The sequence below is a fragment of the Sorex araneus genome, chromosome 2 (genome assembly GCF_027595985.1).
Source record: "Sorex araneus isolate mSorAra2 chromosome 2, mSorAra2.pri, whole genome shotgun sequence".
NCBI classification, from domain to species: Eukaryota; Metazoa; Chordata; class Mammalia; order Eulipotyphla; family Soricidae; genus Sorex; species Sorex araneus.
Genome location: NC_073303.1, coordinates 137,171,099 through 137,188,177, shown reverse-complemented (window position 1 = coordinate 137,188,177; position 17,079 = coordinate 137,171,099). Strand labels below are relative to the sequence as shown.

Below are 17,079 nucleotides of genomic sequence, written 5' to 3'. Positions count from 1 at the left end.
TCAAATCAGCGGGTTAATATACTATATAATGTTTAGTGTTTGACTTCTGTCATGTTGTGATTTGTTTTTGAAGCTCACCTATGTTAATGAATGTGTTTGTGTCTTGTTTCTTTTCATAGTTGTCTATGGCAGTGTTTCTTGATGTTTTTCCTGGCTCTGGCCACCTCCAACCTTGCTTCCTTCCTGTGATCTTCCATACTATCAGTTAGGTCCTTAATCATGTTCCATGGTCTACTTATGTGATCTTCACCTGTTGGGTTGGAGCATCTTGGGGGCCCACAGAGGGTCATATGGCTCTTATTGAGAAACACTTGTCAATAATCTGGGTATACAACTATTTTTAAATTTTATTTATCAGTTGAATGAATGTTTGATTCTATTTCAAGTTTGGGCTATTAAGAACAACACAACATATGTACATAAGTCTGTGTAAATGTTTTCACTTCTCACAAGCAGATATTTAAGAGTGGAAATGCTGGGATATACAGAAAGTATATTCATATATTTATCGCAGAACCCACACTGGCACCAAAAGCTGAACACAAAAGTCTTCATTATTTTTATGATTCAAGAGCCTTCACTTTACAATATAGTAAAACCTGGGTTTAAGCTTCTTGAAACATCTAGAACCTAGTAGGAAAAAACACACAATAGGGAGCAAACAACCCAATCCTACAACAGAGAACTTTCCTATAAAGAAATTTCTGTGAACCAGGGATGTAACTCAATTTGATTGAAGGAAAGAAGGAAGGAAGGAAGGAAAGAAGGAAGGAAGGAAGGAAGGAAGGAAGGAAGGAAGGAAGGAAGGAAGGAAGGAAGGAAGGAAGGAAGGAAGGAAGGAAGGAAGGAAGGAAAGAAGGAAGGAAGGAAGGAAGAAAGGAAGGGAGGGAGGGAGGGAGGGAGGGAGGGAGGGAGGGAGGGAGGGAGGGAGGAAGGAAGGAAGGAAGGAAGGAAGGAAGGAAGGAAGGAAGGAAGGAAGGAAGGAAGGAAGGAAGGAAGGAAGGAAGCATCCCTGTGAAGATGAGTTACATGTGAAAATATCTGCTTTTATAAATATCACCCGAATAATTCCCCCCCCCAATAAAACCAATTTGAGATATCTTAAAGTTACATTAGAAATCAATGGCCATTCAACTAATAGAAGTATTCACTTTTGTGCTTTTCTTTTCCTCCCTAGACGACTCCTCCCCTACGGCTCAGAGAAATCCATACGTCATTAAGAACTCAGACAATGCAGTAAGAATCCAATGATAAGAGAATTATCTGCTTTGGTACAGTTTTAACTTCTAAAATAAACTATTGAGAATTGAGAAGGAATATGGAAAGTAATCGGGTGTAATTCCAGTTAGACAAGAGAGGCATGCTGCTGACCCTCTGTTCCACCACAGGTGAGATTAGATAAGGAGCACCTGGGCTATTTGGGGAACAGAGAGATAGAAATGGGCTTTGAAATAATGTTGGATGCTGGAATATGAGAAGACAGACTAGGCAAGACATCAAGAATTCCCTGGGGGCAGGGGGAGGGGTGATAGCACAGCGGGTAGGGCGTTCACCTTGCACGTAGCCGACCCGGGTTCAATTCCCAGCATCCCATATGGTCCCCTGAGCACCACCAGTGGTAATTCCTGAGTGCAAAGCCAGGAGTGTCCTGTACATCACCGGGTGTGACTCAAAGAGCAAAAAAAAAAAAAAAAAAAAAAGAATTCCCTGGGGCAGAGCCAAAGTCTATGACATTCATTAAGTAATTTTTTAAAACAAAGTAAAGGTATTAAAAGTGCTAGAAGGGGTCAAACTCAATGTAGTTTACTCCTGTGTAGACCAAAGGGAGTGGAAAGGAGGGTAAAGGAGTCTATAAATTTGTGTTTCTTAAAAAACAGCTATTAAAGAGCTATTTAAGCAGATACAAAGGAGACTGGAGTGATAGTGTAGTGAATAGGGCTCTTGCCTTGCATGTGGCTGATCTAGGTTAGATACTAGACACCACATATGGTCCCCTGTACCCTGGCAGGAGTGATCCCTAAGCACAGAGGCAGGAGTAAGCCCTGGTGTATCACAAAAACAAAAAGCAAATTTTTAAAAAAGTATAAAAAATTGGACTGGGAATGTAGCTCCGTGATAGATCACTCACTTGCATTTGGAGGCCCTGAGTTCAGGTTATCATCAAAAGAAAAGCACTAAAGCACTGTCATCCCATTGTTTATCAATTTGCTCAAGTGGGCACTAGTAACGTCTCCATTGTGAGACTTGTTGTTACCTGTTTTTGGCATATCGAATACGCCATGGGTAGCTTGCCAGGCTCTGCTATGCATGTGGGATACTCTCGGTAGCTTGCCTGGCTCTCAGAGAGGGACAGAGGAATCAAACCTGGGTCGGCCGCGTGCAAGGCAAACTCCCTACCCACTGTGCTATCGCTCCAGTATAAAAACTAAATACAATAAAATGTTCAAATTTTTCATTTTGACTAATAGAATATAGGTGTTTGTCACTTCCATATTTATAGTTTTCTGTATGCAAAACTTTATGTAAAACTGTTCTAGAAATTTAAATAAATATAAAGTTTAGGGCTGAAGAGATGATTCAGGGTTAAAGTGTTTTCTTGCAGACAACAGACCCCAGTTTGATTCTAGGTACTACATGGTCCACTGGGAGTGACCCTTGCGCTCATAATTGGTGGCAGCCCTCAAGCAACATGAAATGTGGTCCAAACACCAAAAAGTAAAGTAAGTATAAATAACCAGTCAAGGTCTCCAGATAGTTTAAGGTTTACACTGTAAACAAATCAGGACTGACATTAATATTTCTTTTAAAAAAGCAAAATTTTGTGAGATGTTTTAAAAAATCAGGAATATCTGATATTTTAAAATATCTGGTTGTGACTTCAGAGTTTATATGTCAGAAGCAACTGATGGAACCAACATCAAAATACTGGGTGTGACTCTGGAGATACACTGACTTTCCCTATCACTCATTCTTGCCAGTTCTTGTTAGCATGCTCTGTTGAGAAAGAAGAATTGCTTCCAAACAGACTCATCTTCTTGTGGTGTATGTGTGTGTGTGTGTGTGTGTGTGTGTGTGTGTGTGTGTGTGTGTATTTGGTTGGTTAGTGGTTATCCCGTGGGCGGGGCCTTTAAACACCACCCTCTTTTAAAACCCAGTCTCCACGCCTACCTGATCATTTCTGTTCTAGCACCCTGCTCAAGAATCCTGCTCAGTGCAGAAGCAATTAGCCAAAATGATACCTGGAGGCTTAACTGAAGCCAAACCTGCCACTCCAGAAATCCAGGAGATTGCTGAGAAGGTGAGTGGTAACTTCCTATAAATTTTTTTGATGCAAAATGTTGGTTCTTAGCTTGATCCTATGGTGGATGGTGTGGGTGAATAAGAAAACAAGAGTGTTGGGAAATAAAATGACTTTTGTCTGGATCTCCTAAAATTAAATATCTTTTCAGATAGTCTCTCTAAGTAATCCCCATTTTAAGAGCTTTCTGTGGAAATCACATCCCTTCTCTGAGTCTGCTTCTCCAATTGTACACAAAGAATTTGTACTGAATCATCTCTAAAGCTCTTAAAATGCATGATTTTAGGATTACTAAGTCAGTTTCTGATGAATCTTTATATTGTCACCAAGTGGAATCAACATATATTTATAGTCTAAGGTGGTTAACAATTCTGGGAGCTATATTTCCCTGAACTGAAGGGAATTTTTGTTTGTTTCTTCATTTGTTTGCTTTGGAGCCACACCTAGTGGTGCTCAGAATCACTCCTGGCAGTGTTAAGGGGGCCATGTGGGATGCCGGGGAGGGAAACTGGGTTGACTTGCAATGTAAGCACCTTACCCACTGTACTATCTCTCTGGCCCCAGGAGATAATTTTATAATGAATGAAAAACAATATAATAAAGATAATCCATTTACAAACTTTCTATTAATTTGACCAAAAGAATGCTTTAGTTACTTAGTGATAAGAAAATGATTAAGATAGTAGAGAAGACTAATGATGTTGCCCATGGTGATTCAAAAATTGATCATGATGAAAACAGAACTCAGTGTTTATAGCAAGTGAATGCCTTCTTCTAAATATTGTTTGACTATCACCTATGTAATAAACATTTATTGTATTATGTATTTTATGAGAAGAAAACATATAAATTACTATTTGGGATTCATAATATGTTGCCTTATTTTCTTGGATAATTTCTTCTTCTTCTTCTTCTACTTCTTCTTCTTCTTCTACTTCTTCTTCCTCTTCTTCTTCTTCTTCTTCTTCTTCTTCTTCTTCTTCTTCTTCTTCTTCTTCTTCTTCCTCTCTCTTTCTCTCTCTCCTCTCTCTCTCTCTCTCTCTCTCTCTCTCTCTCTCTCTCTCTCTCTCTCTCTCTCTCTCTCTCTCTCTCTCTCCCACACACACACCCTCTCCCCTGTATTCTCTGTTAGGGCACTGGAAAATTCCCCACTCTTCAAGAAAGATCACATGCCTGGAATTTCACCGCTCATTCTTTGAGCTAAATATCTCCCTTTCAGGAGCTCTTTTTAGAAATATATCCTTTGAAGCTCTTTCTTAGAGAACATAATATTCTTATTTTCCCCTTGATTTCTGGCCTTGTATCAGGACAGTGTTATCAAATGTTTGAATGCAATATGAACCACCTGATTAGCTGTAAAGTGCAGGCTCTGATTGATCAGATCAGTGCATTTCTGACCTGCTCCAAAGATGCCTGCACTGTTGTTAACAATCTCCTCCACCAAGAGCAAGAGACACATAATTTTCAAAGTGACCTCTAAAAAAGGACATTTTTAAAATCAGAGCAAACAATAATAGCAACAACAACAAAAGTCTATTTCATAAGATAATATGCTTTCCTTACCAATCACAGACCTATAAGATTTAATGCATCATTGTGCATTAAAAAATGACTGAGAGCAAGAAAGAAACCCACATAATGAGGCAGGTGGGAGGGGTGTTGGGGGAAGCGAGGATGAGGGGAGTAGTGGTAGAGAAGGAGAATAAAAGCTCTAAAATGAAGAAGGAATGGAAAGTTTGGGTAATTTTTTTTAAAAGTCTAACTTGGTTACCAAGACTAATTGTTTCTTAATAGGAAGTAGTCGGAAGATTTTGCGTTTTTAATAACACCCATATTTGGGCCACACTTAAATTACAAAATTAATTGGAAAGTATTTTTTTGCTGCTTAGTTGAGGCTCTAGCCCTGTCAGAGAGGCAGAATTAGAGAGATATGGACTATGCAACAGCTTCCTCTCCCCAGAAAGTGCTTTTCGCTCTTAAAAATCTAACCCTAAGCAGGGCTGAAGAGGGTGTGCAGGGATAAGGCACATTCCTGGACTGTAGCTGACCCTAACTTGGGTTGGGCTCAATCCTCCAAGTCCTGGGTTCTTGCATTTGAAGTACAACTTGGTAAAGACCCCACCACCACCACCCCACAACCAAAATAAAGTCTGGCCCTCATTTGATCTACATAACTCCTGGGGCAGGCAGAGAAGGTTTCATGTCCATTTTTCAAATGACAACATTGACATTCAAAGAATAGTAACAGGCAATGACTACATATCTACTTAATGAAGAAGCTAGCCTTTCTCCAGATTTTAGCCTCCCGACTTTCCCTCTACACAGACACACACAGACACAGACACAGACAAACACACACACACACACACACACACACACACTCTGTATGTAGGGACAAGAAGTATGTAGGGATGAGGGAAATATAATGAAATTAGAACCTTACCTTCTCTGTGCAAGTATACACTTGCAAACTTAAATCAATCTCAGAAAAAAATATCTATGAAGCATTTCATGGTAGATGTATCTCTTTATGTTGACAGTATTAGAGAGAAAGTCCTAAGTAAGTGTTGTCATTTGAAAAAGTATCTCTTGGGTGGCCAGCATTGTATTAAGTGCTGTAGAAAAAAAGTACAAGGACTGTAAAACATGGTCCCTGTTCTCACAGAGTTTATAATTTATTTAAGGAGATTGAGATATCTAAAACAATCTCCAATGTAGTACGTTTTTATAATCACAGGTTTGACACCAAGGACATTAGAGATTGTCAAACCTCCTTACTAAAGGTGAATAATTACTATGTGATAGCTCAGAACCTCATGCATTATAATCAATTGTCATTTATCTTCCCTTTCATAGGAAGATAGCAATAGAGAGAAAGTCCTAAGTAAGTGTTGACAGGTAGAGGAATGAATGACTGGGTTACAGAGCACTTTTGCATTAATATCACTCATTCCCTCGTTAAAAAAATAAGAGGGGGGAGTATTATGAACCACTTTTCAGGGAAAGAAAATTTCATCAGGGGATGGAGTGATGCACGGTGGTGAGGGCATTTGCCTTGCATGTAGCTGACCCAGTTTTCAACTACAACATCCCATGTGGTCCCCAGAGCACAGCCAGGAGTGTTCCCTGAGAGCAAAGCCAGGGAAAAAATCTTAAAGAAAAACAAAACAATTCATCAACATTGTCTCAAAAGACCAGACAGCGGGGAGGGCTTTCGATCATATGACGGTTTTCATCTGAAGGTCTCAGTGAGGAGGTCCACTACCTGTCATTTACCTTAGAATTCTATTTGCTTTTAAAAACTGCATTTTTTAAATCACCTGTTAAAAAGCAGGCGGTTTTGGAGGCACTGAAATTGGTCAACTTTCTCTGTCCTTCCCAGAGTTTCTTAGTGGAACAGCCACTGAAGGAAGAACCCAATGAAGGAGGGAGGGACAGGAGAGAAAGATCACCACATAGATATAGGAAGGACATGCTCAAGAATGTGACAACAAAAGTGAAAAAGGAATGTTGGATAAGGACAGAAAGAAGAGATATGGTTGTACCTAAAAGGCATTATGCTAAATGAAGTAAGTCAGAAAAAGATAAATATTATATGCGCTTACATATTATATATGTAAGGAACCTAAATTAAAAAAAAATCTTAGGAGGTCTAGGGATGTAACTAAAGAGTTTTCTTTTTTATTGAATCTGTGTAAGCTAATATAAATATTATATCTACATAAGATAATTGTTACTGTCACTGTCACTGTCATCCCATTGTTCATCTGGATTTGCTCGAGCCTGCACCAGTAATGTCTCCATTGTGAGACTTGTTATTGTTTTTGGCATACCGAATACTCCTTGAGTAGCTTTGCAGGCTCTGGTGTGTGGGTGGGCTACTCTTCGAGAAGGACAGAGGAATTGAACCTGGATGGTCCGCATGCAGGGCGAACACCCTACCCACTGTGCTCTTATAATAATCATTTCACAATATATACAAGTCAAATGGTTAACTTATCCCTGCACAGAGATGATGACAATTATCTTTTTTATAAGGGGAGGAGGGGGAGGCTGCAATAATAGTACAGCAGGTAGAGCAATTGCCTTGTATGCAGTCGACCCGCATTTGATCTCCAGCATCCCATATTGTTCACCAGGAGTGATCCCTAAGCTCAGAGCCAGGAGTAAGCCTGAGCACTGCCAAGTGTGGCCCAAAAGAACAACAAAATAAAAACACATGGATAAACAGGAAAAAGAAAAAACTTACATTGTACATCCTTTTAATAATAGTTTGAACTAAAGTGAAAAATAACCATATAAACATTAAAATAATGGGAAGAAAACCAAACAAAGAGCTCGGGGGTGAGACTTGAGCAGTTTTGAAGGCAGGGGAGTTTCTGTGTCCTGAAGTGGCTGTGAACTGAATGGTAATTGTGATATTAGTACCCAAGGACCTTAATGGTCCAAAGCAGACTTGGGGAAAACCCCCTCCTACTCTATATCAATTGAGGATCATTCCTTTCAACCTATTTACTATTTACTATTTGGGGAGGCTAGTTACCCTGAAGAAAAATAGCCCTGGTCACTTCATTCAAAAAATGTTGATTATGTGAAAGCTGAGGGGGACAGGGAGGTAAAGGTGGACTCTGTGCTCAGGGAAATAAATAAAACAGACTGGAGATAAGAGAAACACAAGGAAATAGTTACATGGTCCCATCCAAAAAAGTCACAATATGTGTCATTAAAAACATAATAGAGGGGTCAAAGATTTGGCATAACAGGTAAGGCACATGTCTTGTACCCTGTTGACCCAGATTTGATTGCCAATACAGTATATGGTCCCCAAGCACAGCCAAGAGCGATCCCTGAATGCAAACCAAGAGTAAACCCTAAGTACCACCAAATGTGACCCCAAACCAAGAAAACCAAACCAAAAATATGACAAAATGGATGATCCTACCAGCATTGTTATTATTGATCCATGTACCTTTCTCATATGAACAAAAGCACTGGATACAAATTCTGAATGCTTATGTGCGGCAATGGAATGTTATTTTAGGGCCAAGGAGATGCCCACATGCCCAAAGGGTAGGAATGCACGTGAGTATCCTGGGTCTAGTCCCCAGCACAGCATGAGCCCCTTTATGTGTGGCCTCTGAGCACTGCTGGGTGTAGCCATTTTTTTTTTTAGTTAGTTGAATAATATTTTTTAAATAAGGGTTGCTATTATTACACATCAGGGTGCATGTACACATGCATCCCTAAATCATAAACCTGAATGATCACATACCCATACCTGTCACACCCACAGATCATGATTTCGGTCTGCTAGGGCACCACGTAAACACCCATCTGCATACCATCATGACACACCCATCAGCTTAGCGTGGTATGGCTCTCACACACCTACAAATTTGTGTCTTCCTCTCTGACCACAGCCTCCTTATCATTCACCTCTCCCACTGACCCACACCCAGCCAAACTGCCATACAGCCACACCAGAACCCACCTTCCCCTCCTCATAGAAACGCATCTAAGCTCACTTGACCTCTCAGCCCGACAGACCCAGGATGGCTGGTTTCATATACTCCTCCACCCCCGATTGTTATGATCCCAGACCTTCTTTGCATAAAAACCCTCAATTAGGGATCACTCCCACTTTTACCACTTCCTGCTCAGCTTCTGACCCTAGAGAACTGAGCTCAAGGAAGATGAAGAACCACAGAAAGCTCACCTAGCATGATTCTGTAGGTTTGCACTAATAGGTCATTATGATGACCAGTAATCAACCACAACAGGGCCCTGAGGTTGTCAAAACACCCCACTCCTATTAGCCCTCTGCTAGAAACCCCACAGAGCTAGGGCTGCACATTCTCTCTCCTTGCTTTCTTCTTCTCTGCCAACCTCACACATGCCACCAGGGCTCTAGCTCCTTCTCTTAGAAGACTGTGTTCATGTGGGGCTGGAATAACCAACTATTCTTTCTCTTCTGAATTTCGTTTTTCTCTCCAGTCTAAGATTCTTTCTTCAGCAAACCATTCCTTGCTCATAGCAGTTCTCATCATTTCCCATATACTTCTCCTTTTCCCAGAGGCATCAGATGACAAATGTCAACAAGTCACCTTCCACCAGTCTCACTGTACTTTTAAGTTCTACCCACACTTCCCTTCGTCTCTCTGTAAACTGGGATGAAGAGATAGTGGAGGATGTAAGGCACTTGCTTCAAGGGCAGCTGTCTCAGCTGTGATCTTAGTTCAATCCTTGGCACTGCATATGGTCTTCTAAGTAGCACTGAGAGACTCACCTGAACACAGGAGCCAGGAGTAGCCTCTGAGCACCTTGGGGTGTGGTCCAGATCCACCTACACCCCAAACCAACAAAAAATAAGAAAATAAAATCATCTTGTAAGACTTCCCAAAATATGACCTGTCTGGGGCTTAGGGATGTGGCCCACAGGTAAAGAACCTGCCTTGCAAGATTGAGGCCTGCATTTGATCCTCATCTCTGCCACACAATGCTCAGTGTTGCCAGGTACAACCCCCAGAACCACATCATGCTTTCTTTGAATGACCTGTTCGTGTTACCATTGTCATCTTTATATGCAGTCATTCCCAAGTTAGTCAGAAAGCAAATGTTTCTGCAGAATGTCTACAGACAGAGGAAGTTGAGTAGATCAGTGGCTCAAATCTTCACATTCCAGAGTACTAAATTCACCTGTTCTCTTCAGCCATAATAAAAATGTGGTTATCTCTGTGGTCAGTGTATTTTACTAGGAACCTCTCAGTAACATCCTTCCCCTGGCTGGACCCCAAGCAAGAAATCCCCATTGTTTCTTCAACACTTTGACTACCACAAGGCTGGGAAAGGCGGAAACCAATGTGTTCCGCTCAGTTCTGTCTGTCTAACCACCAGGCACTAGAATACCACTCCCAGCTGGCCTCCCTCCCTCCTCCCCCAACTCCTCTCCTGAAGAAATCAATAAACATTGCAGCAGCCTTCAGACTAGTTTCTTTCTATTCTGCCCCTTTCCCTTCTTCTCAGCTTTGAATCTCACAGCGGTGGTTTGTTGCACTAAACATTAGAACAATATAGGTTTGTGTTAAGGGAAAGGGAAAGTAAGCCTACAGGTTGTCGCTACAACCTAACATCACACGATCTGACATATGCTGAGGCACTTATAGAAGCAAACCTGGGCATTTGGAATCAAATCTCTCATGGATAAGTCTGGGCTAGTGGACCATAGAGAAAAAAAATGAAAAGGTTACGGATTTTAATATATGTTTAAGACATACAGAAATCCAAACTTTGACTACATGTTTGGAGGAATAAAAAAAACTGAAACTCAGAAGGAATGTCAATTATTACAATAGATAAATAAGATATGCTATCAATCAGGAGATTACTAATTCTAAAGAACTATAATTAATAAATTTTCAGCCTTAGGTAGTTATTCTCCTCATAGTTTCAAGTTCCTCATTTGTAAAATGAAGTTTCAATAAAAAATTTAAGGGGAGGGATGGAGCTGTGACTCATTGGTAAAACATATGCCTTGCATGTATGACTTGGGTTTGATCCCAACAATGCAAAACAAATAAATAGATACCTTTAAATTTAGTGTAAAGATTAACCTTCTCTAAATCAGCTTCTGACTTGACTAATAACCGTCATTGGATATAGAAGAGTTTGGTCAAGGGAAGCAAAGGCCAAGAAATCCTTTCCTGGGGCTGGAGCAATAGCACAGCAGGTAGGGCGTTTGCCTTGCACGAGGCCGAACCGGGTTCAATTCCCAGCATCCCCATATAGTTCCCCAAGCACCACTAGGAGTAATTCCTGAGTGCATGAGCCAGGAGTAACCACAGTGCATTGCTGGGTGCGATCCCAAAAGAAACAAAACAAAAAAAAGAAATCCTTTCCTTACCTAGCGTCTTTCTCTACCCTTTTACCACTTTTCTCCTCTCTCTCTCCTACACCCTATTTCTTTTCATTTCTGTGTTTGTTTTGGGTTTGGGTTTTTGTTTTTACTGGTTTTGCTGCTGGTCTTACTGTTGTCTTTTTCACTTTGATTCTTCATTTTCCTTCTCAAGAATGAATTCTTCACTCATATTCTGTAGTTCAGAAGGGAAATGATGGTAGACCTGAGCGCATTTGGCTCTAGAAAGCAGTTTGAGAACTCAAAAGTACAATCATCTACATTTCTGAAAATAGTTCTGATACCCAAACTGAAGAACCAAGAGAAAATGATGAAAAGATTTGCCCACTGCTGGAAGGTTTGAGTGGTCCCTGGAAAACCGGCAGGCAGAAGAATAATTGAAGTACACACACCAAAAAACACTTCCATGCAAGGCAGGGTGGTACTTCCCCAATAACCAATGTCTGTGAAACTTAAGTTTATTTCCTTTGTTTCCTAGATTATAGGGAACAGATTGCGAGAGAAGGGAAGGGAACAAACCCCAAAGCACAAAGAGAGCAGAAGAAAGGCAAATACCACTTCAGAAACATGGACACAGTATTGGAGGATGGAAAAAAAAAGATAACGGAGACTGACTGGACAGCATTCTCCACAGAGAATGAGCCTGAGCAGGAAGCAAGCAGGGTCACCCCGCAGAACTATAAGCAGGCTAGAGCACTCAGAACACCAGGAACTGCTGAAGACAGAGTGAGCACAGGGTTTAAAACAGGAGGGCTGATGGAAGATCTGAAAGAGAGCAGTTACACTTCCCCCAGATCGTTCCTTCTCATTCTCCTCTGCCCTGGAAAACAAGTTGCTACTCATTCTTTACCCTACTTCTTTACCCTACAGAGGTACAGAGTTTATTCTGAGCAGAAACTGATGAATAGAGAGACGTACCAGATCGAGCTGAGGGCAGGAAAGAACTACCTACACCGAAGCACTCTAGAGAAACGTGCATGTCGAAGGGACTGCGAGAAGGCCCAGAGGCTGGTGTGAATGCTCTATGGGCGGCAGACTGGGTTTGATCCCTGGCCCTGGACCCTCAGGCACCTTCAGGATTGTCCTTCCATTCCCCTACAAAAATCAATGAAATTTGCATATTGAAAGTGAGACCATTTCCTCCCTCACTCTTCTTCTAGACTGCAGGCGTTTTCAGTGTACATCATCCCCAGCACCTGCAGGGTCCCCCAAGCCGAGCAGGGTGATCTCTGAACACAGCTAGAGCTAGGTGTAAGCCCTGAGCACTGCCGGTACGGCCAAAACACAAACAAATACACTGGAAATAAGTATGGCCCACCAGATCTGTCTACATCCTAAGCGCTGAATTCTCTAAACTGATGGGATCTTTTAAAATGGCAGCGCTGAGGGTCCGGAGTGACAGTATAGTGGGTAAGGCACTCGCTTTGTATGTAGCCAACCCAGGTCCGATTCCAGACGAATATATGGTCTCCTGAGCCCACCAGAAGTGATTCCTGAGTGCAGAGATGGAGTAAGTCCTGATCACCACCTGGTGTGGCCAAAAATCCTAAAAATAAAATAAAATTAATTAAATAAATATATATATATATTTAAAATAGCAGCTGCGATAAATTGAAAATCTTGAAATACGCTATAAATTTTTACAGCAAGCTGTAAATGATAGGGTAAAATAGCTGTAAAATAACTTAGAAATTATTTTAAATTAAAAAAAATAGGGTGTGGTGCTGGGATTTTATTTATTTATTTATTTTTTGCATTAAACCCTATCATCACAGTTCTGTAAACGTCAGTGCCTAAAATAAAAATAAATAAAAATGAATCATAAAGATTAAAATAATGTAGTAACTATTATTATCCTCCCCCCACAGTTTTGTTTTGGGCCATACCTGGCAGTGCTCAGGGCCTACTTCTGGCTCAGTGCCCAGGGATCACTTCTAGAAGGCTCAGGGTGCCATACGATGTGCTGGAGAGCCAACTTGGGTCAACCAAGCACAAGGCAAATGATTTACTGCTATACTATTGCTCCAGCCGCCCTCCCTTTTAATTAATCAAAATTGGAGCTATTTAATACTCTATCTGTCAAAGTGTCACCACATTGCCATATTTTCTGACATCATTTTATTCAAACTAAAGCAACAAAATGTGAGATTTTATTATTAAAGATGGATGTTTTTCTCTAGTTGCAATACTGTAAATAGTTTGTAGCTATCATTAGCATCTATGAGTATGTTTAGGAATTTGAAGGTCTAGGTTTACAACTCACATAAATGTAGCCCAACATAACTTTAATCATTTGCTGCCTCTTTTTTTTTTCTTTCTAAGGTAAAATCACAGCTTGAAGAAAAAACAAATGAGACGTATGAAGAATTTGAAGCTGTAGAATACAAAACTCAAGTGGTTGCTGGGGTTAATTACTACATTAAGGTTAGAACTCAATTTTCACTTTGTTACAAAAAGATATGTATTTCTCACTTTGTGTGATGTCTCCTGTCTCCCCACCATATAATTTGATCTAAATCAAGATGTTTATCTTGCATGAGATTCCCCAACTTTCAAAGTTAGCAGCTTGGGTTATATTTACAACTCCTTTTTTCCTGTGAATTTAGAAAGTTCTCTTATGTTGATTCTTAAAATAATTCCCAATAATCGTAAGAAAGAATTTTATGAAAGTTTATTAATATTTGTTGTCATGGCTTATTCATGTGTGAAGCAGAAAGATAATATCTCAGTCAGCTAAAGGCCAGGGCTGGCCAAGATGATATCTTAAAAAGCTTATTCTCCTCCAAAACCTGTGATTCTGTATGCCCAAATTAAATGGATCTAATGAATGACTTCAGTTACTAGCTGGGAAAATAACTTATGCCAGCTTTATCTTTTAAAGAATACTTTTAATTTATTTAATTTAAATAATCATTTTGGGGACTCAAGTAGGTTTACCATGTGGCATTGTCACTGCAGTTTAAAAAGTGGAACTTTAAAATTTTTTAAGATTAATTTTATCTCTATATCAAAAATCAAATGCCCCAGTTCTGAATTGAAGAAAATACTTGTGGACTTTACTAAGAGGGAACCAATTCCAAAAATCACCTGAGGATATTTGTGGGTTTGTTTGTTTTTGTTTGGGGGCCACACCCTGTGGTGCTCAGGTATGACTCCTGGCTCAGTGCTCAGGGATCACTCCTGGGGCTCAGGGGATCATATGGGATGCCAGGGATCAAACCCCATTTCACTACATGCAAGGCAAGTGCCCTACCCACTGTACTATCATGCCAGCATCCTCAACTGGTGATACTTGGGAACCATTTTTATTCTTTTATAGTAAAAAGAAATCATTCTTATTTATTAAATAATAATCTTTACTAAATGAAAGCCTGCCTCTCCCTCGAAGGCAGAACCTTTGTTTCTTCATCTCTCAGTTTGCTTTCTTCAGGGTTGGAAAGAATGTTTTTTAGGTAAAATGATTTTGTTCAAAGATAAACATTTCATCAAAGTTGACATCTTATTTTCATAATTTCTAATTAATTAATGTACATTTCACATCTTAACAAACTTAAGTACTTTCTTTCTCTCTCTCCTCTCTCTCTCCCCTTCCTCCCCTTTGCTCATCTCTCCAGCTATCAAATTTCACCTGCTGGAATACAGCAGCTCACTACAATTTTCCGATTAACTTTATGGCTATCTAGCTTCATCCTCTGCTCTGAGCCACTGACTAGATTGAAGGTCCTGCTGTGACCTTCTCTCTTCTTTCTCAAATGACAGAAAAGTAAATGGAATGGGAAGATTGCAGATTTTGGTGTAAGATAGTCTAAGTTTGAACCCTTGTTTGACTTGTTCTACTGGTCAAAACTTGTGTCATTGCGGGGCTGGAGCGATAGCACAGTGGGTAGGGCATTTGTTTGCCTTGCACAAGGCCAACCCGGGTTTGATTCCCAGCATCCCATATGGTCCCCTGAGCACCGCCAGGGGTAATTCCTGAGTGCAGAGCCAGGAGTTACCCTTGTGCATTGCCGGGTGTGACCCAAAAAGCAAAACAAAAACAAAAACAAAAACTTGTGTCATTGCGTCTCCTCATCTTCTCTGAATACAAATTCCCTTTCCTACTCAATGCAGGTAATAGCAAACTACTTGCAGATGCTGTGTGGAATAAAGGAAAGTATTTACAATGTTAGGCACTGTTCTGAGAGCAAGACATAGATGATCAAATTTAAGTCTCTCAACAAATCTATGAAAAACCTATGACTACTTCCCTTATGTCACTCATGAGGAAACTGAATTGCGGGGCTGAAATAACTATCAAAGGCAACACCCTCATCCACAAAAAATGGAGTTTATAGTCCTTAGTAGGGAAAAATAGCCCTCCCCCACCCAAAACAAATCAGAAATCAGCCATCTATTCTCATGCTACCCAGAGATTATCAACTAAGAATAAAAGTTGAAAGTCTTGCCCTGAATTTCTAGATCCTGGATTTATTAACAACTATGATTTTAGTCTTCATACCAGTGAGTTTCCAGAAAACCTCTTTACTTTAAAGGGAGCCTAGGTTATTTGCACACTAGGCCTGCTACCTAGTGGGAATTTATAGTTATAGGAGGGGCTGAAGCGATAGCACAGCAGCTAGGGTGTTTACCTTACACACAGCCGACTGGGGTTCAATTCCCAGCATCCTACATTGTCCCCTGAATTACCAGGGGTAATTCCTGAGTGCAGAGCCAGGAGTGACTCCTGTGCATCGCCAGGTGTGACCCAAAAAGCAAAATAAAATAAAATAAAAAATAGGTTATAGGAATCACAAATCCTAAAATTTCTCTAACAATTCTGATTTTTTCCCTCCCTTCTTAAATTTAGTGGCATTTCAATTTAGAGAGTCAAAAGACAGAACTACCAAAAAGACTGTCATTGGTTGGCTAGAGAGATAGCACAGGGGTTAAAGTACTTGTGTTACATGCATCCAGCCCCCATTTGACCCCCCGCACAGCCCAGAGTGATCCAGAGTAGAGCAAGTCCTGAACTTTGCCAAGTATTCCCCAATGCTATCCTGACTCCTCAGAAAGACTGGTTTGGGTTTTTTGTTCTGTGCATCTTTGAAAATGAAATGCAATCTGGACCTTCATGTGTCAACATTACAATAAAATATACAAATAAAAAAATATGCTACCTATATGCTGCTTTTAGCCTGATGTATCTTTAATAAATCAAGGTAGGTTTTTAAAATTGATGCATTAGTTAATCAATAAATCTAAGTTGGGCTCAGAATGCTATTCCAGAAAACCTGCTGCACTAAAGCCTCTTTAAATCTGTGACTCCTTTGTTTAATCTGAATCCTTATAAATGAATTTTTTTTAACTTTCAGATTCGAGTCAGTGAAGATGTTTATATTCACATCAAAGTATTCAAAAGTCTTCCTCAAGAAAATCAGACTTTGAAACTCATTGGTTACCAGACTGACAAGAGCAAAGATGATGAGATAACAGGTTTTTAGTGGCACCTTTTAAATGTGGTCTGATTTCTTCTGCTGACCCCTGCTAAAAATAATAAAGGAAATTGTTTTTAAATAAATTTAGTTCTTCAACTACTTTCTCGTATATTGGATTAAACAGTAATGACCCTTTCTTTTTCAAAAATCAGTGCTATTGCTTTAGAAACCCTATACAAATTGAAGTCAACTGGAAATCTTACAAAAATTGGTCAGTTGTAATGCAGCTTAGTAAAACCACTACTCTGGCCCCAGGCAGGCTAGATCATGGGCCATCCATGCCCTCTGCGGAAAATTCAGCACATCTTCTCCATCCTCACAGGGTAAAATTAAATATCAAACCAGAGCTTCCTGCACCCAAAGTAAGTCCTCCAGTCCTTTGGGAAATCTTTCTG

General features: G+C 40.2%; 1 protein-coding gene across 1 annotated transcript; it reads left to right on the top strand.

Moving 5' to 3' along the window:
• Nucleotides 1-3,232: 3,232 nt before the first annotated feature.
• CSTA (cystatin A) lies at nucleotides 3,233-16,690 on the top strand. Its single transcript, XM_004606677.2, has 3 exons — nucleotides 3,233-3,298; nucleotides 13,533-13,634; nucleotides 16,562-16,690. The coding sequence occupies exons 1-3, from the start codon at nucleotides 3,233-3,235 to the stop codon at nucleotides 16,688-16,690; spliced, it is 297 nt and encodes a 98-aa protein (XP_004606734.1).
• The last annotated feature ends 389 nt before the right edge of the window (nucleotides 16,691-17,079 follow it).

Coding starts and splice junctions, on each gene's coding strand:
- CSTA (XM_004606677.2), top strand. CDS start 3,233: ATGATACCTGGAGGCTTAACTGAAGCCAAACCTGCCACTCCAGAAATC. Junction 3,299..13,532: donor TCCAGGAGATTGCTGAGAAG/GTGAGTGGTAAC, acceptor TTTCTTTCTAAG/GTAAAATCACAGCTTGAAGA. Junction 13,635..16,561: donor GGGTTAATTACTACATTAAG/GTTAGAACTCAA, acceptor TTTAACTTTCAG/ATTCGAGTCAGTGAAGATGT.